This window comes from Euleptes europaea, chromosome 13 (assembly GCF_029931775.1).
Source record: "Euleptes europaea isolate rEulEur1 chromosome 13, rEulEur1.hap1, whole genome shotgun sequence".
Lineage (NCBI taxonomy): Eukaryota > Metazoa > Chordata > Lepidosauria > Squamata > Sphaerodactylidae > Euleptes > Euleptes europaea.
In genome coordinates, this window is record NC_079324.1 from 52,547,355 (window position 1) to 52,574,876 (window position 27,522).

The 27,522-nt window shown below is 44.9% G+C and overlaps 1 protein-coding gene across 2 annotated transcripts in view; it reads left to right on the plus strand.

The window, feature by feature from the left end:
• TBX1 (T-box transcription factor 1) overlaps positions 1 to 26,557 on the plus strand; it is a 47,899-nt gene extending 21,342 nt beyond the window's left edge. The window contains exons 4-8 of one of the 2 annotated variants that reach the window (XM_056859428.1): positions 4,790 to 4,961; positions 7,505 to 7,660; positions 15,959 to 16,026; positions 17,848 to 17,948; positions 25,954 to 26,557. In XM_056859428.1, the coding sequence (XP_056715406.1) occupies positions 4,790 to 4,961; positions 7,505 to 7,660; positions 15,959 to 16,026; positions 17,848 to 17,948; positions 25,954 to 26,396 (940 nt within the window). In that variant the 3' untranslated portion in view covers positions 26,397 to 26,557. The remainder of the gene's footprint in view (positions 1 to 4,789; positions 4,962 to 7,504; positions 7,661 to 15,958; positions 16,027 to 17,847; positions 17,949 to 25,953) is intronic. The other variant, XM_056859430.1, reaches the window with a different exon arrangement.
• The last annotated feature ends 965 nt before the right edge of the window (positions 26,558 to 27,522 follow it).

Sequence of the window (27,522 nt, forward strand, 5' to 3'; positions counted from 1 at the left end):
CTTCCTTGGTGGTCTCCCATCCAAATACTGACCAGGGCCGACCCTGCTCAGCTCCCCAGATATATGAAACTTACTCCCAGGCAAACATGCAAAGGTTTGCAATTTGATCCTGCTGAATATGTCTCGGCAGGGAGATGTTTGCACTGTGGAAACAGTGGCCTAAACGCCAATCATTGTAATGTTTGATCATCTGGATTCGGACAGTTACATTTGCACATGTACCTGTAATCTAAATTTGGGGCGCAGCATTTTGCATCTGGATTCTGGTCAAAAGGGGAGCAGGGACGCTGCAGGAAGGAAAGAGAGAAGAAGAAGAGTTGGTTTTTATATGCTGACTTTCTCTACCGCTTAAGGAAGAATCAAAGAGGCTTACAATCACTTTCCCTTCCCCTCCCCACAACAGACACCCTGTCAGGTAGGTGTGGCTGAGAGAGCTCTTAAGACAACTGTGACTGGCCCAAGGTCACCCAGCTGGCTTCATGTGTAGGAGTGGGGAAACCTACATGGTTCACCAGATTAGCATCCACCACTCACGTGGAGGAGTGGGGAATCAAACCTTGTTCTCCAGAATCAAACCTGGTCCACTGCTCCAAATCACCGCTCTTAACCACTCTCTGAGCTGAAAATCTCTCCCCCAGGTCCTCTGACTCAGCAGGAGGCCGGAGTTTGCCATCCGACCTGAGGGGGTGGGGTGACTCGCAGATTCCAATTATCTTTCTTTTTGCTGTGGGGCGTTTGTAATTTGTAAGCGATTAGACCCAATTTTGTAGTTCGTAAAAAAAAAAAAAATCTGTCTCGCAGCCATATCCTTAGCACTTTATGTGGAAGGCGGTTTCTGAATTTACCCGATATTTCTACGGTGTTTCAGATCCTTGCAGGTGGTTGGCTTCTTCCAGCATCTCCAGCAAGCACTGCAATAAATCCACTGGGACTTCCTGTAAAGTAAACTTGCTTAGGATCGGGCTGGAAATGGTTGCTGGAAAGTGTACAGTTATTGGGGGCTCGAGAAAACTCTTGGCGTTTTCCCAAGGCCTGTCAAAATTATGCTTAATGATCATAGTAACCATGGGGGGTGGGGTGGGATAGGCCGGTCTGAATCCCACCTTCCCCAGGAACATTCAGATTAAGTAGAAAAGCGAAACACTTAAACTAGGCAGGGCCCTGTCAAAGTCCAGAACTTTTAAAACACCATAGTCCTATAGAGCATTCAGGGCCACACTGAAATCAGTGATTGTTTTCTGTTGTTTTCTGTTGCTCCAGAAGGTCGGACCAGAACCAACGGGTTGAAATTAAATCAAACAAGTTTTCGTCTAGACATTAGGAAGAATTTTCTAACAGTTAGAGCAGTTCCTCAGTGGAACAGGCTTCCTCAGGAGGTGGTGAGCTCTTCTTCCCTGGAGGTTTTTAAGCAGAGGCTAGATGGCCATCTGTCAGCAATGCCGATTCTATGACCTTAGGCAGATCAGGAGAGGTAGGGCACCTTGGCCATCTTCCGGGCGTGGAGTAGGGGTCACTGGGGTTGTGTGGGGGAGGTAGTTGTGAATTTTCTGCATTGGGCAGGGGGTTGGGCTAGATGACCCTGGTGGTCCCTTCCAACTCTATGATTCTATGGTCTTGGAAGCTTGCATTCATGTGCTGCTGACCAGCAGTCCAGGCCCTAGCAGAGCTACACCCTTCAAAGTCCCCATTGACAAACACTTGTCAGAGATGTTCTAGGCTGATCCTGTATTGAGCAGGAGGGGGTTGGATTTGATGGCCTATAGGGCCTCTTCCAACTCTACGATTCTATGACCTAAACTCTGCTAGTCATTGGGAAACGATCCGTGTTTAGATCTCTGGGGAAACACAGGAAAGCACAAGAAACCAGCTCTCCAAAGAGCAACCTGCCACCGAAAGAGAGTTCCTTGACCACTGAACCCTGTCACAGGAAGCAAAATGGTCAGTGGCGACTGCACAATTGGGACTGCAAGAGTGCTGGTGCATCGCAAATGCCAAAAGGGGTTTTTCCCCTCCCATGAACACATGAACACATAAAGCTGCCTTATACTGAACCAGACCCTTGGTCCATCAAAGTCAGTATTGTCTACTCAGACCAGTAGCGACTCTCCAGGGTCTCAGGCAGAGATCTTTCACATCACCTACTTGCCTAGTCCCTTTAACAGGAGATGCCGGGGATTGAACCTGGGACCTTCTGCATGCCAAACAGATGCTCTACCACAGCCCCTCACCTGAAAAGTCAGTCACTTCTTCATTTGAACAGCGTTTAATTTGACAAGGCAAGGCCGAGGCGCTTCTTGCTGGCAGCAGCCCTCCAGGGGGTCAACTCTAAGCAATTCTATATTTCGGTTTCCAGTTGCGGGGGAGGGCAGATGTCCTAGTCCCAGCCTGCACCCCTCTTTGGAAACTCTTCGGCCCTCCAGAGGTGCATGTTCTTCCAAGACCTTCTTTCTCTCTGTAGTCTACCAGAAGGCAGCGGCTTGATGCGGCTCTGCTCCCCCCCCCTTCACCAGTTATGCGCTTTGACTTTTTAACACCTTGAGTTTAAAAGGGCCAGTGAAAGACACATTATACACTTCGCTCGGCAGATCCAAGACGCCTGAAAAGCCCCTGTGCCTAGGAATCGTGATGCCGAAGATGTAAATATTTAGACAGATCTCCAGCTTCCCAGGGCGTTTCAGAACTGTTTGCTTGTCAAAGGAAATGGGATGTATAACATCCAACTGAGTATATCTCTCCCACCCGCCCCCTTTTTTCTTTTCTTTGTGTTTCTGCTCAAGCCCGATGCAAGATAGTTCTCCCCCTGAGCAAAGGCTTGGATTTTAAATAAACATGCAAACGGAGGAAAGGTCTGAGACTGCACTGTTGAATCAATACATACTTTGAAAGGATGGAATCGAGGGGGAAGGGCCGAGAGATGCTTTCTTGGCACCCGGACCTGGGTTTTGCCCCATACCTGTGCACACCAGAGACCCCAGACAAAGATTCTCTCCGACCCACTTCACATTCAGAATACAAGTAGGTGATGTGAAAGACCTCTGCCTGAGACCCTGGAGAGCTGCTGCTGGTCTGAGTAGACAATACTGACCTTGGTGGACCAAGGGTCTGATTCAGTATAAGGCAGCTTCATGTGTTCATATGACAAGATCTGTGGTTGGAACAGAGATAAATGCTCGTTTCCCTCCCCGGCATCTTGCCTGGTTCTCTGGGCCCCTGAAACTTTAGGCTCTCCCCCGCCCCCAGCCCTGGGGAGAAGGCATGTTTTTACTCCAGAAGTTTGGGGAGATTTAAATGATTTAACTAGGGCCACAGAATGTCTATTTCATCCCTCTTTTTAAACAAAGGCTTGGCAAATGGCACTAGCTGTACGCCTTCTTCTCTTTTTAGACATTTTGCATTTAACCAAAAGAAAGAAGACCCTAAATTTATGGAGAACCCTCCCCCCAAATGTTATACACAAAAATGTTTTATTACTGTATTTAATTGTAACTTGTATGGGAATGTAAGACAACCCCCTTTTTTTCTTTATGGTATTAGCAAGGGGACCTCATCTTCCTTTTGAGAAAATAAATCTCGTTATATTCCTTGTAACAAAATCGTTGCCATATGGGGACCACTCTTATACCCATACTGAAAATAGAAAGACTGAGGCTGGAAGAAAATGGCTTGCCTTAAGGCCTATCTAGGGAGTTCATGACAAGGGTGAAATCTGAACCCTAGGGTTTTCACAGCTTTGGCACTATGCTATACCAGCTCTTTTAGAAAAACTTCTTTGCAATAAAAGATCAGTCACACTTTTCTGCCAAGAATGATGTAAGCCGTTTGGGGTCCCTAATGAAGAGAAAGGCCAGGTATAAATAAATAATTAAAATAGAATTAATGTAGGTAAACATCTATATAAATACAGGCCCATATAAATACATCCACCCTGATGCATCACAGAAATACAAACCAGAGCCAATTCTGCTTTCCATGCTGGATAAGCTATCTCTATGCATTTGGGAATACACCTATAGGGTCCCTGATGTGTGATGAAAAACGACTGTTGTGTTCTGAGCCATGGCTAATTTTAAGACAGAGAAAAGGAAGCATTTCCTCACACTATGCATGGTTGGATGGTGGAGCTCCCTGCCGCACGATGTGATGATGGCTTGCCAACTTGGAGGGCTTTGAGAGGGGAGTGGACATGTTCATGGAGAAGAGGGCTACCCATGGCTACTAGTCAAGATGAATACTGGTCATGATGCAAAACTATTCTCTACAGTCTCAGAGGAGCATGCCTGTTATATTAGGTGCTATGGAACACAGGCAGGATGCTGCTGCTGCAGTCATCTTGTTTGTGGGCTTCCTGAAGACACCCGGTTGGCCACTGTGTGAACAGACTGCTGGACTTGATGGGCCTTGGTCTGATCAAGCATGGCTTTTCTTATGTTCTAAGACACAGTGTGAGGAGGGGCAGTATTAAAGTTGCCAGTTCCTACCACTGGTAGGAAGTTTTTGGGGTGGAGCCTGAGGAGGGCGGGGTTTGGGGAGGGGAGGGACTTCAATGCCATAGAGTCCAATTGCCAAAGCGGCCATTTTCTCCAGGTGAACTGATCTCTATCAGCTGGAGATAAATTGTAATAGCAGGAGATCTCCAGCTGGTACCTGGAGGTTGGCAACCCTAGGCACTATCACATGATGGCAGAAAGGTCCTTGCTGGAGTCTAGTAAACTATCCAGGCTGCCGCATTGCAGCTTTCTCATGCTTAAGCCTGAGGCTTAACTCAGACCTGGCTTTTCTCTCCACACAGATATGCATTTCACAGTTCCTCCTGGCTAGTCGCTGGCAAGGCCGACCCGGCAACCCCTGGGAGAGTCCATTACCACCCGGATTCCCCAGCCCGGGGAGCTCAGTGGATGAAGCAGATTGTCTCCTTCGACAAACTTAAGCTGACTAACAATTTATTGGACGACAATGGACATGTAAGTGTTACGAGGGAGAGGCAGAAAACCAGGGTTGACGGGCTTGATCAATGAAAGAGCGGACGAATCTCAAGAGAGTGGGATGCTGGATCCAGGCCTTTCTGTGGGTGAGCTGCTAGGCCTCAGAAAATGAAGAAGAAGAAGAGTTGGTTTTTATATGCCGATTTTCTCTACCTTTTAAGGGGAATCAAACCGGCTTACAATCTCCTTCCCTTCCTCTCCCCGAAACAGTCACCTTGTGAGGTAGGTGGGGCTGAGAGAGTTCTGAGAGAACTTTGACTGGCCCAAGGTCACCCAGCTGGCTTCATGTGGAGGAGCGGGGAATCAAACCCTGTTCTTCAGATTAGAGTCCGCCACTCAAGTGGAGGAGTGGGGAAACCAACCTGGTTCACCAGATTAACGTGCACTGCTCATGGGGAGGAGTGGGGAATTGAACCCAGTTCTCCAGATTAGAATCCACTGCTCCTAACCACTACACCACGCTGGCTGTTCAGAGAGGCAGCCCAAGGTTGAAGGGTTCACACAACTGGGACAGATATGTGGTCTTCCAAAACCTGAGACTTTCTAAAGGGCTACCAGCAGACTATTACAACAGCTATCCCCAAGCCTATCTAGAGTATCTCTGCTGTGTAAAGTCCCTTACAATCTTCCACCCATACAACATTCACACGAAGTAAGCAATTAACATGTCTTTTAATGGGGGGAGTACATTGTTTTTGTTATGAAAACAATAAAACAATATTAAATAATAATACTTTTATGGGCTTATATAACATTTGTCACTTTGTTGTTTTAAGCACCCTTTATACATAGTCTGCCTAGTAAATGTCGGGATGTGACATCACCCCATGGGTCAGGAATGACCCGGTTCTTGCACAGGGGACTACCTTTACCTTTTTACCATATTGACCATGCATGATGATGGCTGTCATCCTAACAATCGTTCTTTGAAAAGTATGGCCCCCAGAAATCAACAGCACTTACTTCCCAGAAAACACAGTTCTGGAGAGCACTTCACTTTTCTTTCCTAAAATTTCGCAACAGCTACTCCCAGAGCCCATTTAACAGATGGAGAATTGAGGCACAGAGATTCAGGCTTTCACGTGGACTCCGAGTTTATGATTGTTCAGGGATCCAAACCCAGTTTTCAGGTTACATCAGTAATAACTGTCTAATGCTTAATGTTGCCATTTTAAGGTTCCAACCAGCCAAATTTACAAGGGACCACAAACAAAAAAGTCCCATTGACATGCATAAGTGTGCATAGGACTGCGGTTTTATCTGTGTAGTCTTAGGTATGTTTATTTGGAAGTAAGTCCTAGTAATTTAAATAGGCAGGTATTTAATTGTTTAGAAGACTGCAGTCTTTAGCACTCTTAAATCCCATTCTTTCCATGGGCAAAGGGACAAATAAGTAAGTTCTAGATCAAATCAAGCCCGAACTCTCCCTACAACCTAAAATGACTAAACTAAGGCTATCATGGCACAGAGTGGTAAGCTGCAGTACTGCAGTCAAAAGCTCTGCTCACGACTTGAGTTCGATCCCAACTGAAGTCGGTTTTAGGTAGGCGGCTCAAGGTTGACAGCATTCCATCCTTCCGAGGTCGGTCAAATGAGTATCCAGCTTGCTGGGGGTAAAGTGTAGACCACTGGGGAATGGCAAACCACCCCATAAACATAGTCTGCCTAGCAAATGTCAGGATGTGACGTCACCCCATGGATCAGGAATTACCCGGTGCTTGCACAGGCTATCGTACTTTGGTTACATTATGAGAAAGACAAGACTCACTGGGAAAGACAATAATGTCAAGAAAAGCTGGATGCAGTAGGAAAAGAGGAAGTCACAACATGAGATGGATTGATGCAGTCCAGAAAGCCATGGCCCTCAGTTTGCAAGACCTGTCAGGACATTTTGAAGGACATTGATTCACAGGATTGCCGTAAGTCGGAAGTGGCTCAACGGCACTTAACACACAGTACACATTTCTATGGGAGAAGCAAGCCTATATTTAGTTCTCTTCCAACAAAATTTGTACTTAAACATTGGTGGCTAGATTGTACCCTTAACCGAAGAGCATCCATCAAAAGGTACTTGAAACTTAGCTAAGAGAGATCACTTGCCCTCTAAGTAATCTCTATCCGATTTTTAAAAAGTAATTGGAATTTCTTATCTCAAATGGAGAGTGCATGTAGTCAAATAACCAGAGGAGACAAAAGATTTTACCTTGGCAAGTAAAAATTAATTTTTAATAACATGGGGCTCTTCCCCTCTCAATAAATCAATCCAAATTATTCATGCCATGACCTGATAAACTTTGCCGTTTTCCTTTGTTTCTCCTCCCGTCCAGCTCTCTCTTCAAAGACAGCAGTATGGCCTAATGATTCCACCCCGCCCCATCCTCGACCCATGTTGGCTCCCACCCTGACATTGTGCATTCAGTATCCCGTGTTTGGGTATGGGGCCTGCTCCTCTCTCAACATGCTGTCTTTTGGTCTAGTAGAATGAATCAATTATGATCTCCCTTGCTCGTTTTATCATTCAGATCATTTTGAACTCCATGCACAGATACCAGCCTCGTTTCCACGTGGTCTACGTGGACCCTAGGAAAGACAGCGAGAAGTACGCGGAAGAGAACTTTAAGACCTTTGTCTTTGAGGAGACCCGCTTCACTGCTGTGACGGCCTACCAGAACCACAGAGTGAGTATCTGGAGTTCATTACTGAGACACCAGCCTTCCAGTACTTCATTTATCAAAAAAAAAAAAATTGTTCCCGCCTCACCCCACTTCCAGCAACATGATGGATGGGGAGCTGGAGAAGGCAAGGCAGGAAGGATGGCTTGTTCAGAGCAGTCAATCAACCGGGGCTTTAGTTAGGGGAAAAAACAACAACCTCAGAACCAAACAATACCGGCTGCCGTCCACAACCCGTTAAGAGGCAAAGCAATCCCATTTTTGATCAGACTAAACAGAAAGGATTAAACATGGCTTCAATAAATGGAGGTACGTCGTCTTTAAAAGTGTTTGTGGGATTCACATTATTAATTGCTAGCTGTAAAGGCCTGCTTCGACCAGAAATACAACAATTGACATGTTTCCCCAAACCATTCAAAGCTAATGATATTTGCATAGCACTTTCAATCATCTAAAGTTTGTCACATATATTTTAAAGTATCATTCATTACCAAACTCTACATGTTATCTACTTAAGATCAGGGTTGGTAGAAGACATAAGAACATAAGAAAGGCCCTGCTGGATCAGACCAAGGCCCATCAAGTCCAACAGTCTGTTCACACAGTGGCCAACCAGGTGCCTCTAGGAAGCCACAAACAAGACGACTGCAGCAGCACCATCCTGCCTGTGTTCCACCGCACCCAAAATAATAGGCATGCTCCTCTGATACTAGAGAGAATAGGTATGCAGCATGACTAGTATCCATTCTAACTAATAGCCATGAATTCCCCTCTCCTCCATGAATATGTCCACTCCCCTCTTAAAGCCCTCCAAGCTGGCAGCCATCACCACATCCTGGGGCAGGGAGTTCCACAATTTAACTATGTGTTGTGTGAAAAAAATACTTCCTTTTATCTGTTTTGAATCTCTCACCCTCCAGCTTTAGCAGATGACCCCGTGTTCTAGTATTATGGGGGAGAGAGAAAAAATTCTCCCTGTCCACTCTCTCCAAACCATGCATAATTTTATAGACCTCTATCATGTCTCCCCTCAGCCGCCTTCTTTCCAAGCTAAACAGCCCTAAGTGTCTTAACCGCTCCCCATAGGACAGTTGCTCTAGTCCCCTAATCATTTTGGTTGCTCTTTTCTGCACCTTCTCAAGCTCTGTAATATCCTTTTTTAGGTGTGGTGACCAGAATTGTACACAGTATTCCAAGTGTGGTCTCACCATAGATTTGTACAAGGGTAGTATGATATCACCCTGACCTGGACAGCGCAGGCTAGCCTGATCTCATCAGATCTCAGAAGCTAAGCAGGGTCAGCCCTGGTTAGTATTTGGATGGGAGACCACCAAGGACTACCAGGGTTGCTATGCAGAGGAAGCATTGGCAAACCACCTCTGTTAGTCTCTTGCCATGAAAACCCCCAAAAGGGGTCGCCATAAGTCGGCTGCAACTTGACGGCACTTTACACACACACACACACAGTATGATATCAGCAGTTTTATTCTCTATTCCTCGTCTAATTATGGCCAGCATGGAATTTTCCTTTTTTTACAGCAGCTGCACACTGGGTTGACATTTTCATTGAGCTATCCACTACCACTCCAAGATCCCTTTCTTGGTCTGTCGCTGCCAGCACAGATCCCATCAGTGTATATGTGAAGTTGGGATTTTTTACCCTAATATGCATCACTTTACACTTACTCACATTGAATCTCATTTGCCATTTAAATGCCCATTCTTCCAGTTTGCAGAGATCCTTCTGGAGCTCTTCATAGTCCGATTTTGTTTTAACCACCCTAAATAATTTGGTGTCATCTGCAAACTTGGCAACTTCACTGTTTAAGCCCAACTCCAGGTCATTGATGAACAGGTTGAAAAGCACCGGTCCCAACAGAGATCCCTGAGGCACCCCACTGCTCACATCCCACCATTGTGAGAACCTACCATTGATTCCTACTCTCTGCTTCCTATTTTTCAGCCAGCTCTCAATCCATAAGAGGACTTGTCCTCTTATCCCATGACTATGAAGTTTGCTTAGCAGTCTTTGATGGGGGACTTTGTCAAAAGCTTTTTGGAAATCCAAATACAATATCCACAGGCTCATTCCTGTCCACATGCTTATTGACGCTTTCAAAAAACTCTAATAGGTTAGTGAGACAGGACCTACCCTTACAGAAGCCATGTTGGGTTTTGCCCAGCAGACCTTGCCCTTCTATATGCTTGACAATTCTATCCTTAATAATGCTTTCCACTAATTTACCTGGAACAGACGTTAAGCTAACTGGCCTGTAATTTCCTGGGTCCCCCCTGGAACCTTTTTTATAAATGGGCGTTACATTGGCCATTCTCCAGTCCTCCGGTACAGAGGCTGATCGAAGGGATATATTACATATCTTTGTTAGAAGTTCAGCATTTCAGAAGTATGCACCATAATACCAGTTCTGTTTCTGTTGGTGATCTTTAAAAAAATCCTCTTCTTGTCAAAATAAATATCAATTTGGTGTATACATTCAGGCATGAATTTAAATATAGTTGTTTTAAGACTGGAAGGATTATTTGGTTAAACTCTGCAATTAGTCACTCAGCACCTCAAACTTCCTAAATGTATCTTTTGAATCAGAGAATGCCTTTAAGACGACCCCCCCATATTGACAATTAATCACTTGTCAGGAGAAACACTAGTTGTACAGATTTCTTTTTATTTTTCCTTCATATTAAAGTGTATAAGGAACATTGTACATAGAGTTAACAACAACAACAACAACAATAGTAATCCAGTTAGCATTTACAAAGTACTTTCAGTTTTCAAAGCCCTTCACAAACATGACTGGTGTAGTGGTTAAGAGCGGAGGTTTGGAGCGGTTTGATTTCCCACTCCTCCACATGAGCGGTGGACACTAATCTGGTGAACTGGATTTGTTTCCCCACTCCTCCACATGAAGCCAGCTGGGTGACCTTGGGCTAGTCACAGCTCTCTTAGAACTCTCTCAGCCCCACCTACCTCACAGGGTGTCTGTTGTGGGGAGGGGAAGGGAAGGTGATTGTAAGCCGGTTTGATTCTTCCTTAAGTAGTAGAGAAAGTCGGCATATAAAAACCAACTTCTACTCCTACTCCTTTTTGTAACAGCCTTGTAAAGTAGACCAGTATCATTATCCTCGTATTATAGATGAAGGATTGAAGGAAAGCGAGAGGGGCTTGCCAGGCAGAGATGAGATTTGACTTGAAGACCACACCTCACTGTCTTAGCCACTACCTACCAGTCTCATTTTTTCCCCACCAAGGAATTCAGTGTGACGTACGTGTTTCTCCACTTTATTGTCACAGAAACCCTGAGAGGTAGGCTAAGTTGACAAAGAGTGACTGGCCCAAAGTCACTCAGTGGACTTCATGTTTGAGTGAAGTTCTGAACTCGGGCCTTCTAAGTCCTAGTCCAAACATTACGCCATGCTGATTCCAAAAGAAAATTCCAGTTGGGGCAACTTGCCTTCGCTGAGAAAGTATAATGAGATGGCAGGTTTTGTTTGTGGGTCCTGCTCAGTATAAAATATCCATAAATGAACAACAAACAAAACTGGAACACCAGGACAGTAAAACAAGCTGCAATTAAAAAAAAAAAAGACTAATCAGCCAGGTAGTATTAAAAAATTAAAAACCAGTTAACTACAAAATAAAGTAAATAGATTTAAAAGCTGATCAATAGAATAACAAGACAGAACACAGTCAGCATGATAGCGGTATAAAAGCAAGGCTAGTATCAAAAGTATACATAAACCGTTCTAAAAAAGAGGTATCACTGAACTCTAGAAGAAGAAAGCATATGGATCCCGTATATAGTTGTAGGCTTGGCGGTGTGTGAAAGCCAGATAGTAGCAGCAAAAGAGTTTCACACACTTGGCTGAAAGGAAATGCTTTCCAAGTAGGAAAATCAAAGCAGGCCCCAAATTCTTGTGTTTGTTGTGTATTAGAGGTGACCCAAATGCCACGTTGGCACAGCATCATCAAATATAGTCTTATACCGGAATGCTGAAGCCAGAATTTTGTTTTGCAACCTGAACCTATGGACTTTGGTAACAAATCTCTGTATTTTGTTAAACCTTGCCAACGCGTCTTTGGTTAACTATGAGCTAGCTTCTTGATAGTTTTTTGTTTTATGAATCTCTCCACTTTGCCAAGGTATTATTGGTTTGCAATTCTTGTTATGAAATAAATGTCCTTAAAACGTTCTAGAACAAAAACAAAAAACAAATACGGTCTTATACCATTGCTGCTGCAGCATCACAGTCTGATATGTTGACATCCCTTTTATCATAAAGCTCATATGCTTACCTGGTGAGGCAGGAATTAAGCCAGCACATTTATACTTGAAAGTTCCACCAGTTCATGGAATAAACCTGGTCTGCAAATGCAACAGTTGGACGACATTTAGAAGTCTGCTTTTGGTGATAGCATCTTACTTGCTTTAATGATACTGTTCATATGGCCAATTCGGCCTGAACAGTGTCACACTGTTATATATATATAGTTCCTTTTATTTAATTTTCATCTTAGTGTGACACAGTTCAGATATCTAGATAAGCAATAAGAAAATTAGTATTTTTATCTTGACTGGGGGGAAAACTTGGCAACTGGCAATGTAGTATTAAAATCCACCCACGCTCAAAGAACCCTCAGATTTTTCCAATTCACAGACAGATTCACAGATAAAGCGATAGAATCTTATTCTAAGAAACCAGTGCGTATAACCGCTAAACGAAAAACTTAACACCTGTAAATTTTCAGGTTTTGACCATGTGTAATAAAGGGAGGGAAAGGTGGGGAGGGAGGGAGTCACAATGGTGGTTTTGAGTTTTGACAGCCTCCGAAACGACTCTCCCCCTACCCCCGAGCAGGGCGCTGTGCCTTTAAGAGACTCCCGAGGCCTTCCCAGGCTGGCATTCATCTGATGGCTGGGGACAGCTGCTCCTTCTCTCCTGCTTTCTATCAGTTTGACCTCTAAGGCTGGAACTGTCACTGAGGGGCTTAAAGTTTGTTTTTCAACCCATTCCGGAAACTCACAATCTCATACTTTATCCGTGGATTTGCTTAAATATAGAAAAAAAATGCCCTGTCTCTCTCCCTGGTGAATGAAATAAATACATGACTGCTCTGTGGTGGCGGCAGGGAGGGGGAGTGGAATCGTGTAATGTGGCGTCCGCTTACAAGTGCATTCACGGCAGACAGCTTAGGAACTGCCTTTCTCTGGTGCCGTGAATTAGTGTTACACTGCATACGATTCTGCTTTGGGGAGGAGAGGGAAACCAATTCCAAGGCAAAACTGGAGCTCTCCCAAACAGTCTCGATGCTGCCTTTCTTCTTTGGAGGGGAGCTGGGTTTGCAAAAAGCAGCCCTGTTGCCTGTGAGCAAGGAAAAAACAAAAACGTAAAGCCACGTCTGTCCCGAAACAGAACTTTGGCTTGCATGTTGTATCTTGCAAATTAGGAACGATTTCAGATTTCCAGTTTTGAATGTCTACTGTTTAGTCCTGGAAAATATGCATTTCGGTTTTGTTTCTCCCTCATGCAAACTCAGCTTGCTGGGGGTAAAGGGAAGATGACTGGGGAAGGCACTTGCAAACCACCCTGTAAACAAAGTCTGCCTAGTAAACGTCGGGATGAGACGTCACCCCATGGGTCAGGAATGACCTGGTGCTTGCACAAGGGACCTTTACATGCAAACTGTGAACACCGCGATGATTTCGTGCCGTTCTCTTCTTCCTCGCACCAAATTTTCTCATGAAACAGGCTCATGTTTTTCAACAATGTTTTTGCATTGATCCATTAGTATTATCCATTATACATAAAGTAAATGTATAAATGGCATACGTTGTGTCTACACATTGCACATAAAGCTATATGGCATGTGTGCCCAATGCAAAGGGATCTGCAAAAACAACAGTGAAATGCAGAGAACTGAAACTATTGATGAAAATATAAACAGATATATAAAAAGAAGAGAACTGAGAAGAGTTGAGCAACTCTTCTAAATCTAAATCCTGTTCCACAAGGAGGCCCCAGAAATGAAGCTTTGTGTGAGGGCTGGGGATTATCTGTTGTAGATCTCTATGTTCCCCACCTTGTGCAATTCCCGGGATTCCTTATAGGAAAGCAGTTTAAATGGGTTTTGGTGCATAGTGTCCACATGACCTTAGGGAGAAGGTTGTAGCTCAAATGACAGAGCACATGCCATGCTGACATGGAGACCTCTATGTATCCTCACTCCCCCACCCACACGCACCTATATTAGCAACTTGGGAAACAAGCTCCCAGGTTTGTCACTGTTGACCTCAGATAACCATTAGCGTACCTCATTAGTGCGTTCCACCACTCCGACTCCCTACAGAGATGAAAGTAAGCGGGTACGGATAAGTGCGGGGTACTGCCCGGAAGTTGGTCTCAGGTACCCGGCTCAAGGTTGACTCAGCCTTCCATCATTCTGAGGTTGATAAAACGAGTACCCAGTTTGCTGGGGGTAAAGTGTAGACAACTGGGGAAGGCAATGGCAAACCACCCTGTAAACTAAGGTCATTTATGCATGGGAGTTTTTCCTGAGGTTTGTTGCTTGCTGGACCCACACTTTCTTGTTTAGAAGCTATGCACCAGCAGTCTCCAAGCTCAAAACAAGAACCCCGCCTCTTGAAATGCCGCTTTATGATTGGCTGTAGTTCTATCTTTGAGAGAGAAGTCCCCCCCACGGAAATCCAAGTGCCCAGCCAAAATGCATTTTAAAAGAAAAAACAAACAAATCGGAGACCCTAAAAGGAATAAGTGGGGGGGGGGAACCCAAGACTCGTTTTAAAATCAATTATTCTGCCCAGAAAGAACTCCCAGGAAGCAGGAAGTATTTAAATCCCCGCCTCTTTACACACTGCTTTGTATCTGGCTGTGAGAGAAACCAAGCTTGTGTGCCCTGCACTTCGCCTTATTTATGGGGATTTAACCAGGGCTGAGCTCAAGGGAGGTGGAAGAATCGGATTAACAGAGGAACGGGAAGACCCAGGGTTTGTGAGGGCTGGCAGTGAGGTCATCGCTAAAGGAGGGGAAACTCATACATAACTTCAAGGAACAACCGAGGCAGACTGGGGATGAATGTGAGCGAAAGTACCCATGCATAAATTACCATTGTCTGCCTAGCAAACGTTGTGATCACCCCATGGGTCAGTAATGACCCGGTCCTTGAACAGGGCCTTTTTATCAGTGCCAAAGTGGTGCTTTTCACCTTCTGCATCGAGCCCCTGAAGAGAGACAACACCAGTCAGAAATTGTCTCCTTATACACCCAGCTCTACCTGAGTCCTCCACCGTCAGCTATTGATTGCCAATAGGTCGGAGAGAGGGAGACAAGGGAGAGAGAGGAACCCTTGACGTCTTACCTCAGCCATCCCAGAGAATCCCCTCCCCAAGTACCCTTCTATTTGGTACAGAATGCTGTTGCAAGAATGTTGACTGGATTGTGTCACAGAGTCTATATCACTCCAGCCTTGTTAAATCTACATTCGCTTCCAATTTTGTTTCTGGGCCCAATTCAAGGTGATGGTATTGACCTTTAAAGCCCTACACAGCTAGGTCTAGCATACCTTAAGGACTACCTACTCTCGCACGAACCTATCTGACAATTGCAGTCATCTTTAAGAGCCTTGCTTTGGGTGTCCCAGTCATCTGAGGCAGGATGGGTGGCAAACCGAGAAAGGGCCTTCTTGGTTGTGGCACCAAAGTAATGGAATTCCTTCCCCAGGGAGACTCATCTGTCTCCCTTTATTGTTATTTTCTGCTAATGGTTGAAGTCCTTTTTGTTTCATTTGGCATCTCCCTTATTGACCCTCCTTATTTATTTGTTTGTTTGTTTCAATTTATACTCCTCCCTCCTCCTGTTTATGTTTTAAAAGGTAAAGGTCCCCTGTGCAAGCACCGGGTCATTCCTGACCCATGGGGTGATGTCACATCCCGACATTTTCTAGGCAGACTTTGTTTATGGGGTGGTTTGCCAGTGCCTTTTAAGTACTCTTTTAAAAGTTGTATTTTAATATTGTTCATTGTTTGCTTCCTTGAGAACCCAAATTGGGTATGAAGGCAGCATACAAATATTTTAAATAAAAATTTTTTGATTTGTATTTGTCTTTTTGCTCAGCTTCCCAGCTAATTTCATACATAAAGACAGAGTGGTGTAATTGATAGGTGGTTGGGCTTGGGGGGTAGGGGCTGAGCGTATATTGCTGCTTGCTTTGCATTTATTTAAGTACTTCTGCCTCAACCTATTTCTCCCCTCCCCTGTGTCTCTTTTCAGATTACCCAGCTCAAGATTGCCAGCAACCCTTTCGCTAAAGGGTTCCGAGACTGCGATCCAGAAGACTGGTAAGGCTGGGATTTCCCCCCTTCCACTGCTAAAGTCCTAGTTGGGAATAGTTTACAACCCAAATGGGATCACACTTTCAGGATGCCCAGTAATTTTGTGCTGTAATTGACATACCCATTGATACACATTGATACACACAAATAAGGTTAGTTGGGCCCAGTTCAGTCGAAGGGAGAACCTTTCATACAGCAGAATCCTACTATATTTGCCAGAAATTATCAAAGCTCTTTGAATCAGAGACCAAAGCAACTTTGTATTACTCTCCTAGCTTGTCTACCACAGGGCCCCTTCGCTGTTTCAAACCCAGTTTCAAAAAGCTTACTTTTATCAGGACTACATCTGGCTGTTTTTGGACTGTACAACAGTGAGATTGGACCCAAGGGCAGAATTAGACTTCTGAAGAAGCGTAGATTCCACTGAAAGAGGAAAACCTGAATTTTCTTCTGGTCCTGGTTTCTTAATCTTTCAAAACAACTAGGAAGGAGGCTTTGGTCAAGGCTTCCAATCCACGAGAAGTGGGCATACTCCTTGTTTTCCTCTTCTGTAACTCTGTTTGCACACACCTCCCAATCTATCCCCTCCCCTTCCAGTTCACACTGGCATTTTTGCAGCTAGAAATAAGGACTTTGTAAACCTAGCAAAATCATGGGAATGTGTGTTAACTTGCTTTGGTTGCTTTGGAGTGCAAAACGTTTGGTGTGTTCAGTACAGGTTTTGGAGTTTGGTTTCAAGAAGCTGGGGTTGAGAGGATGCACGGGCGTTGGGTTGTCCTTGCCTTCCAGGAGACAAGCCCAGAGAGAAGGCTGTTGCCTTCATGCCTTGCTTTTGGATTTCCTGGAGAGATATGTATAGTCCCTGTTAAAAACAGGATACTCTTAAGCTCTTTACGCCACAGACAACATTGTTGGAAACTTAGCTAATTGGAAAAGCAAGTTATTTTCAAGGCAGGAAAACAACTGATCAAGTAGTATTCTTGCCACCATGAATGAATCCCATTAGCAGTTTCCAATGAATGTTTGTCTAAAGAACCAGCCATACATCAGAACAGTGTGAGGTTTAGGGCCATACACCAAGGCTGGAATAATCAGTACTTGGGAAGAAGTCACACTTCTCAAGCATACAGAGAGATTAGCTTCAGCCTACCATTGAGTTTCTAGCAGTTCCTAGAGAGGCATGATGTCACTTCCAGGCTTCCTGTGGAAGCAGTGTCATGCCATTGGCCCAACAGCCCTGCTTCCAGGGTGCACCAGCTCTGTGTTTTCCTTTCTTAAGTCTTCCATTCCCTTTCAGTGTGGTCTGTAAGGATGTATAAATATGCCACCTTTCAGGTCTTGCACCTATTTTTCGTTGTGGAAGCTCCCGTTTTGTTTGTTTTCTTGAACACCATTCTTATGCCATTTTATACCACCCCCACCTCCAACAGCCATACTTTTTTGATGGTAATAATTCTGTCCAGTTTTATTAGTATGGTTGGTTGAGGGGCAAAGACACTGCAGTTTCATTCCAAGAGGCGAGAACCAATGCTAGGAATTGGGGGTTTATTTATTTATTTATTTATGAAAACATTTATTTATTTATGAAAACCTCTTTCCCCGTGGGTCAAGGCAGCTTACAATATTAGCTAAAAACATTTTCAGTTGAAACCAAAAATAAAACAGGAAACCCCAAATCTCTCCTCCTCCCGCCTTAAAAGATGACTGCCATTCAAATCCCCTCGAAAGCCCTGGTCATATTCAGTGAGAGTGTGTTCTCAAAATTTAATAATTTCCCTAAGGCAGCACCCTCTAATTTATTGTGACTGTTCTGTTCCCCTGTATTAGGCCCAGGAATCACAGACCTGGGGCCCTGCCTCTCATGAGCGCTTTCGCCAGGTCCAGAAATCCGGTGTCTTCCCCAGTGCATCAGAACGGCAACGAGAAAGGTGAGTTTCTATCACGTGTGTGTGTGTTAAGTGCCGTCAAGTCGCTTCCGACTCATGGCAACCCTATGAATCAATGTCCTCCAAAATGTCCCATCTTTGACAGCCTTGCTCAGGTCTTGCAAACTGAGGGCTGTGGCTTCCTTTATTGAGTCAATCCATCTCTTGTTGGGTCTTCCTCTTTTCCTGCTGCCCTCAACTTTTCCTAGCATGACTGTCTTTTCTAGTGACTCTTGTCTTCTCATAAGAGAAGACTATAATTGAGGACAGCCTATAATTGTAGCCTATAATTGAGGACAGCCGCAAGAAGAAGATCTATCTTTACTGGCCTCCCCATCCGGCCCATCTTGCCCCCTTTTGAAATCTGGGGGCTGATCAGCTAATATTTGTCTCTGTGGCACCTAGGGTAGTTACGGCCATCTGAGTAGGGTTTTAATGGTTTTAATGATTATGGTTTTAAGGATGTTTTAGATGTAGTCTGGATGTAATCTGTTTTTTAATTATTGTTATCCGCCCTGAGCCTGGCTCGCTGGGGATGAGGGCGGGTTATAAATTTGAATAAATAAAATAAATAAAATAATGTGACCAAAGTACGATACCCTCATTTTAGCTTCTAAGGTCAGTTCAGGCCTGATATGATCTATAACCCACTGATTTCTTTTTTTGGGGGGGGGCAGTCCAGGGCATTTGTAGCACTCTCCTCCAACACCACATTTCAAAGGAATCTACTTTCTTCCTATCAGTTTTCTTCAATGTCTAGCTTTCACTCCATACATAGCAATAGGGAATACGATGTGAAGGGGGAGTTTCTATCATACAGGTAGGGAATGTATTGTATTCCCTGCAGCAAGGTGGGACAGCATTTAGAATTAGGGACTATGGTAAGGATTTCGCCCTGCAAGTCTTGTAAGAGTGCTCTCGGCTCTACGTGCTGCAATGCAGAGAAATCTAAAATGAGATGTGCTTAACAGCAAGAACCACTAACTAGTTAAGACACAATGCTTGGGACATTTGCCAGTTGGGCTTTGTAGACTTACAGGAAAAAACATCTCGCTCTCAAGTGTCAGCGGGCTCACAGAGCCTTGGAGACTGAGAGCTCCTTGCCTCTACTGGATGATCTGGTTCTTGTTCTAGAATTTGCTCCTGGGTATACATTTGCAGCCTCATCCCAAGCGCTTATTTGCTGATATAGCCAGTCTTAGAATAGGACGTTTATCCCGGTTAACCAAGGGGGACTAAAAGCCTGTTCTTCAATGAATTAGCTTTTATCTAGTGTCTTCAATCTGCTTTAGGAAACAGGTTTCCATAAGCAAAGTGGTTGAACCAAGTGTACCAAATCCTTCTACTCCAGGGGAATTTAAACACACACATCTTGCAATAAGGAGCGCACATGCAATCCCCATAGGGTTGTCAGGTCCCTCTTCACCACCGGTGGGAGGTTTTTGGGGCGGAGCCTGAGGAGGGCAGGGTTTGGGGAGGGGAGGGACTTCAATTCCATAGAGTCCAGTTGCCAAAGAAGCTATTTTCTGCAGGTGTACTCATCTCTATCGGCTGGAGATCAGTTGTAATAGCTGCAGATATCCAGCTAGTACCTGAAGGTTAAGCAATCAAAAATGAACACCTCTGTACTAATATCAAAGATTAGGAAGAAAGTACAGAACACAGGCAATGCTGTATCAAAAATGACAAAAGTGTAATTCATACACAAGTTATCAGGCGTGTAAATACATATACAGTAACTTTGAATCCAAGGTTGAGGCCTTGAAAAAGAAGGGGTGAAAAGGAGTATGATCATTTCAAGTCTCAAGTCTTCCTCAGTCCCATTCAATAGAATCAGTAATATTCACACTCGTCTTGTAAGAGGCTTCTAGAGCCAGAAATTTCTCTATCCCATAGGGATCAGCAAAGGCAAACCATGAATTCTTCTTACATAATTTCCTCCATAGGGATAATAATTCACTGATACATGGTTGCACAGACAATTTCAGCTAGTTACAACGTTCCCGAGAAGGATACAATCAGTACCTGAGGGTTGGCAACCCAAAATTCCCATGCATTACCCAACAAGAATCCCCTTGTTTCCCAAGTCACTATTTGTCCAAGGGCAAAACAGTGCATGGTTATGGAGACAGGGAGCTGTGTCTTTTGCTCCTACAGGCAGATTTTGCTCATTCCTCTGGACATAGATATGCTTGCAGGCACAGAGAATGGTTGAAAGGTACTTGATAGAGCAGCCAGTGAGTGGAGGGGGAGACCTCCTGGATACCCTACCCATGGCTAGGGTTGCCAGGTCCATCTTTGCCACCTGCGGAAGGGTTTGGGGCGGAGCCTGAGGAGGGCGGGGTTTGGTGAGGGGAGGGACTTCAATGCCGTAGAGTCCAATTGCCAACGTGGCCATTTTCTCCCGGTGAACTGATCTCTGTTGGCTGGAGATCAGTTGTAACAGCAGGAGATCTCCAGCTAGTACCTGGAGGTTGGCAACCCTGCTCGACATACCTTTTCATTCTACTGTATGTATAGGCCAGGCAGTTGTTCTCTTCGATCCAAATATTTTGGCCGAATAGGCATGCTGAACTGCAACCGGGGCCTTATTTTAATAATATTTTATCGGAAACAAGGAAGGTGCCTTGAAATGGGACTTGCTCATACAAAATGTCCCAGAAGTGCAAAGGCGTGCATATACAAGCCAAAGCAAGCATGCACCTGGGGTAGCTTACCTGTTCCCTCTGCAGCAACTCCTCATATAAAACTGAAAACTACTCTTTAAGCTTGGGAGATGCTGAACATAAGAACATAAGTAAAGCCATGCTGGATCAGACCAAGGCCCATCAAGTCCAGCAGTCTGTTCACACAATGGCCAACCAGGTGCCTCTAGGAAGCCCACAAACAAGACGATTGCAGCAGCATTATCCTGCCTGTGTTCCAAAGCACCTAATATAATAGGCATGATCCTCTGATCCTGAATAGGTGTGCATAATGACTAGTATCCATTTTGACTAGTAGCTATGGATAGCCCTCTCCTCCATGAACATGTTCACTCCCCTCTTAAAGCCTTCCAAGTTGGCAGCCATCACCACATCCTGGGGCAGGGAGTTCCACCATTTAACTATGCATTGTGTGAAGAAATTGGGTTGCTGTCTGGCCTGTTTCTGAGAACCAAAAGAGCAACCAAGGTTTTTCACTGGCTGATGTGCTGGCATGACAACAGTGGGCATCATGCATTAGCTTGGAGCGCACGTGGATCTACCGGGTTAGGTAATGGAATTATGCCTGTATTTCCCAACTGCTGAATACAGTATTTAACTCCCCCCCCCCCCCATGCAGTAAGTTTTGGCACACCTGGCATAGCAATTCTACTTGTGGAAACCTGTTTCCACACATAGATTGCATTCGCTGGATCAGCATGACTGTGTTTAGGGTCAAGATGCTAGATGGGTGGTGTCAGATATTCATCCAAGCATCACCTCAAAACACTCAGCAGAAATGAGCAGTAAAGGTCATCCTGGGGTGTACCATTTCAAGCTGCAGGTGAGCAATTGTACATTTCGGTGCTTTAAAAAAACTCCTGCTCATTCCACTTCCAGGATTCAGCTGCAAAGCTAGTTTGTTTACGAAGGGAGTTCAAGGCGCATTGAAACATGCAACCCCCCTTGCTCCATACATACTTGCAACATAAAGTGGTACATTCTAAAAACAGCTTCTAGAAATACATGAACACATGAAGCTGCTTTATACTGAATCAGACCCTCGGTCTGTCAAAGTCAGTATTGTCTACTCAGACTGGCAACAGCTCTCCAGGGTCTCTGGCAGAGGTCTTTCCCATCATCTACTTGCCTAGTCCCTTTAACTGGAGAAGCTGGGGATTGAACCTGGGGCCTTCTGCATGCCAAGCAGAATAGAATGGGACTCTCCTACCATCTCCCTCCTAGGGTTGCCAGCTCTGGGTGGGGAAATACCTGGAGATTTTGGGGAGGGGAAGGACCTCTGCAGAGTACAATGCCATAGAGTCCACCCTCCAAAGCAGCCATTTTCTCCAAAGGAACTGATCTCTGCTGTCTGGAGATCTGTTGTAATAGTGGGAGATCTCCAGGCCCCACCTGGAGGTTGGCAACCTACTCTCTTCTGATACAGCCTATGGGGTCTTCAAAGCACTGTTTCTGGGGAGGGCTAGGTACATGCTGGGCAGATTGTGAGGGGGGGCGGTTGCAGTGGGAGTTCAAAATCAGCAAAAGGCACACTGATCAGCTGATCCTGCAGGGAGTTGGACTAGATGGTCTGTATGGCCCCTTCCAACTGTTATGATTTAGGGTTGCCAGGTCCCTCTTCACCACCAGCGGGAGGTTTTTGGGGCAGAGCCTGAGGAGGGCGAGGTTTGGGGAGGGGAGGGATTTCAATGTCATAGAGTCCAATTGTCAAAGCGGCCATTTTTTATGATTCTATGAAAAAACATGGGGGATGTGACATGACAGCAAATTACAATATTTTAAAAATCTGTATTCTGGATATAAAGCACACTGCAACAAATTAACATTGTACTATGCCATCAGGTTACACGTAGAAAAACAAAACCTAATCAAATCTAATGGCTCATAGTATTACTACTAAATATTAATTATTAGTATTAATTAACAGTAAGTAAAACACACATCTGTACAATGAAGATCAAATGGCACTGCTCAAAAATTGTTTCAGTATTTTTAAAATAATATTGTATTTAGACATTCTTTCCAAAGACTTTTTCAAAAAATAGATTCTACTAAGTTTTAATGTCTTTCAGTTTGCTTTGATCTTGTGCAAGTCTCCATGGATGGGCCACTTTCTCCATTTCCAATAATTTCCAGGCTCTTTACACACTGATGTTTTATTGAAAGCAAAGAGGTATTTGCCCAATGCTTATTGTTTTTTGTTCTAGCCTGATATACGACTAGAATAAAAGTGGATAAACATTGGAAAGATAATTTAATACGTGTTAATATACAAATACACCTACATTTTGAAATGTTCCAATACATGAAAATTTGATAGGGATTGAATGTACAGTTAGGGTTGCCAGCTCAGGGTTGGGAAATAGCTGGAGATTTCTTTGAGGCGGAGCCTGAGGAGGGTGAGGTTTGGGGAGGAGAGGGATTTCAATGCCATAGAGTCCAATTGCCAAAGCGGCCATTTTTTCCCGGTGAACTGATCTCTGTCGGCTGGAGATCAGTTGTATTAGCAGGAGATTTCCAGCTGCTACCTGGAGGTTGGCATCCCAATGTATAGTCTTAGAGGCTTTCTTGAGATATTCCTTTCAGCACAGCATTGTTGATTTGGGGGGGGGTGGAGGAGAAGTCACAGGTTTTGCTTCTAAAATTGACTCTGCATGTAAATATGCCTTGTTGTTGTTTTTTCATCCTTTCCGTTCCCTTTCCCCCCATTTTCCAAGATCTGTCCCCCATGCCCAGCATTCTCACCATAACCCGAGAATGATTTGTATACTCTGCTTTATTTTCTTTACTTTAAAAAAAAAAAGAGCAATGTGCAACGAATCCTAAAATTCAGTAGTTGTATTTAACTTTCTGCCAAGCCCAGCATACCCATTAGGAACTTTGCATTGATTCTCTTCCATTATGCAGAGTAAACAATTGCAAAGAGCAAAACCTGGGGGCCCTTTTCTCCCTGCACACTCCAGGCCTATTAAAATAAAGAGAAGTCTCTATTTGTTTAGTGTTATACAATTGCAAAAATTTCAAGCGTGTGCAAACTTGTCACTCAGCTCTATTTATCATAGTCAGAATGTCTTGTCCCAGGAGCACGGATTTCTGCCGAACACAATGTTAAACACTTCATTATTATTTTTTAAAGAGCTGCTATTTCTGGCATTCCTCCTCTTCTTCTCTGTTAACATAAGATCTTTGCATTAAGGAACAACAAAAGCGTTTCTTGGTTTTGGTTCTGAGACACGGTGGCATTGAAATGAACAGTTCTAACAGGGGTGTGTGTAAAAGAAATTTCCAATGGTGAGGTTAAAGCAAGCAAGCAAAAAAAAAAAAATTGACTGTCTAGCATGACTGCATTCCTTGGTGCAGAATGTGCCCCTTGGACAAAACTGAATAAGGTGATACCCAGACTGACTTCTCTTTAATGAAAGGCACCCTAGTTTTGCTGGGTTAAAATCCAGCATTGGGAAAAGGCTGCAACAGAAAATGAGTTCTTGCATAACTTCAAGTATCACTCCTGTTTTCTGGTCCCAGTAAATCACTGTCCCTATTTTCTTCCGATTGTTGCCTTGTAAAATTATTCTTGTCATTAAAAAATTGTCATTTTTTTCAGCATTCAGCTTCCTTTCCAGGGTCTGTAGATGTCAAATCCATGAAAGGTGGGGAGGGGGGAATCCAGGCATCTGATCCATAATGCACATGTGTATAAATACAGCGCATGAACATTAAGGCACCGTACAATGCTATTGTGTCTTCAGAAAAGGCTCGCTTTGAATTGTGGATAATAACAGACTGTAGGACTAGGGTAGCCAACCACCAGGTATTAGCTGGAGATCTCCTGCTATTACAACTGATCTCCAGCCGATAGAGATCAATTCACCTGGAGAAAATGTCCACTTTGGCAATTGGATTCTGTGGCATTGAAGTCCCTCCACTCCCCAAACCCTGCCCTCCTTAGGCTCCACCCCCAAAACCTTCTGCCAGTAGCAAAGAGGTACCTGGCAACCCTATATAGGACAGTTATATGTTTTTTCCCCCTCTCCTGTCATTGTTTTTCGTGCAGACTTCATGTGTACAGCAGGGCGCTGGGCAGTAATCCTTGGTATGAGAATAGGGGAGTTACAAGTGTGTCCCTGTCTCCATCTGTGAAACAATGCAGGGTATGCTCTTTGCTATGATTAGGGTACAACTTCTGGACCCTCCCCAATCTCCCATTATCTGGGTGAAAGGGGTGGAAATAGAGGCAGGGAGTATTTTGGATTGGGAGGCAGTGGAGAAAATGGAAAGAGATAACTCTTTCCTCCGTCTCCTATAACGCTAGAAGTTGAGGTCACCCAGTGAAACTGATGGGCAGTAGATTTAGGACACAAGAAAATACATCTCCACTCAGTGCGCAGCAAATATATGGAATTCACTGCCACAAGTTGCAGAGATAGCCTATAGCCAAAATAGTTTGAAAAGGGGAATTGAACAAACTCATGTAGGAAACGTTCATTAATGGCTGTTGACCATGAGACACCTTGTTCAGTATCTGGCTGCAAATGTGTTACAAAATTGAGTACTGTCTGTCTAGGCTTGAAATTTGTCTGCTCATGGCATGTAAATCCCTGTCTTCAGCTCCAATACTCTGCCATCAAGAAGCTGAGGTGTAGGAGAAAAAATAGTGATGCTCTAGGAATTTCCCCATATCTCTGTGGTCTTTACCATAGAGATTAGGGGAAATTTCTACAGTATTTTCTGTGGCAGTGCTGGCAACACTATGTCTGTCATATTGGCTCATACCCATCTGCATCTTTAGTAGTATGTAAGCCACCCTTTGAACCATGGCGGCTAAACCGATAAGAAGACTTGGCTACCTGGCTTCTCTTTGATTACCTCTCCAGACTCTAGTCCTGTCCATGGGGATGGTCATAGCTCAATGATAGAGCACGTGCTTTGTATGCAGAAGGTCCCAGGTTTGATTCCTGTTTATTGCCACTGAAAGAAGCTCAGGGGCTGGGAATGATTTTGGGGAGGGGCTGTGGCTCAATGGTAGAGCATCTGCTTGGCATGCAGAAGGTCCCAGGTTCAATCCCCCGCATCTCCAGCTAAAGGGACCGGGCAAGTAGGTGATGTGAAAGACCTCTGCCTGAGGCCCTGGAGAGCTGCTGCCAGTCTGAGTAGACAGTACTGACTTTGATGGACCAAGGGTTTGATTCAGTACAAGGCAGCTTCATATGTTCGACAAGGAGTTCCCATGAGGCCGCCGAGGTCTCCGTCAGTTACTGATTCTTGTGCCTTTCCCTTCCATCTTCCTCTGGCACTTGTTGCAGATGCAGCTGAGACTCAGCGGGAGTATGAACGGGAAGCAGCCAGCGGGACACCTCTGCACGCTGACCCCGCTCACCAGCAGCTCATGTCTCGAGTGTTGAGCCCGGCGCTGCCTGTGCCTGGCGGAGGCGGCCTGGTTCCACTCACCAGTACGGCAGGAAGCCGGCCCAGCCCTCCGCACCACGAACTGCGCCTGGAGCCGTCCGCTTCGGAGACCCTTCATCACCACCCCTACAAACATCCCGTCTCGGCCTACGACCATTACCTGGGAGCAAAGAGTAGGCCGGCACCCTACCCTTTGCCCAGCATCCGGGGACACAGTTATCACCACCACCACCACCATCACATGAATCCGGCGGCTGCGGCGGCTGCAGCAGCGGCTGCTGCGGCCAACATGTATTCCACGGCAGGAGCTCCTACCGGCTATGACTATGGACCGAGATAACACCGCCGTCCGAAGGTTCTCTAAGCTCTGACTGGCTTTCTGCATGGTTTGAATTGCTCAGTAGCGTATGTTTTTGGAGAGCGCTATCTTGCTGGAAGGACTGGCACTGTCACCTCTGCATTTCCGCAAGGGGGTGCTTTGATCTCTTGCACAAGTTTTAATCCCCCTCCTCTGCAACTCCTACCTTTGCACCCTGAGAATCATCAATCAAGACTGGTTTCCTTCCTTATCCCAGGGGAATGAGATGATGTGTGTGTGTGAGTGTGTTAAGTGCCGTCAAGTCGCTTCCGACTCATGGCGACCCTATGAATGAAAGTCCTCCAAACTGTCCTCCAAAATGTCCTAACATTTTTCTTCTTCAGAAAAATGAGATGATAGGCCGGCTTAACTCAACTCGGTGTACAGTCAGATGGACCGAGCTCAGCACCAGAGTGATAGATGGAGGTCGGGACTTCCTCTGCAGCATTTCACACCACCTCCCACCATGTTCGGAGGGCATTGGTCCTCCCAACCCCACCCCCAGACACAGAAATTGCCCACTGCACTTTTCTTTTGCTCTATAAATGAAGCCATATGTTGCTTTATTCTCTTGCTGCTGTCATCATAATATAACCTTTCCTCTTTTTGTTTTGCAGTTATTTACCTGTTCAAAGTGCTCGAGGAAGGCTGCTTCCAACACCGTGTTATAGGTAGGACGGCTAGTCCCACGGACGGCCCTACAAAACCAAAGCAAACTGATAATGGGTTGACATTAAATCAAAAGGTTTTCCTGCTAAACATTAAGAACTTCCTGACAGAGCGGTTCCTCAGTGGAACAGGCTTCCTCGGGAGGTGGTGGGCTCTCCTTCTTTGGAGGTTTTTAAGCAGAAGCTAGATGGCCATCTGTCAGCAATGCTGATTCTGTGAACTTAGGCATATCATGAGAGTGAGGGCAGGAAGGGTTGCGTCAGTGTTTGGCCCTTTCTTACATGCCCAGGATAATGCCAATCGCCACTTTGGAGTCAGGAAGCAATTTTCCTCCAGGCCAGATTGGCCAGGGATCCTGGAGAGGTTTTGGTGCCATTCTCTGGACATGGAGTAGGGGTTGCTGGGGGTGTGGGGGGAAGTAGTTGTGAATTTCCTGCAT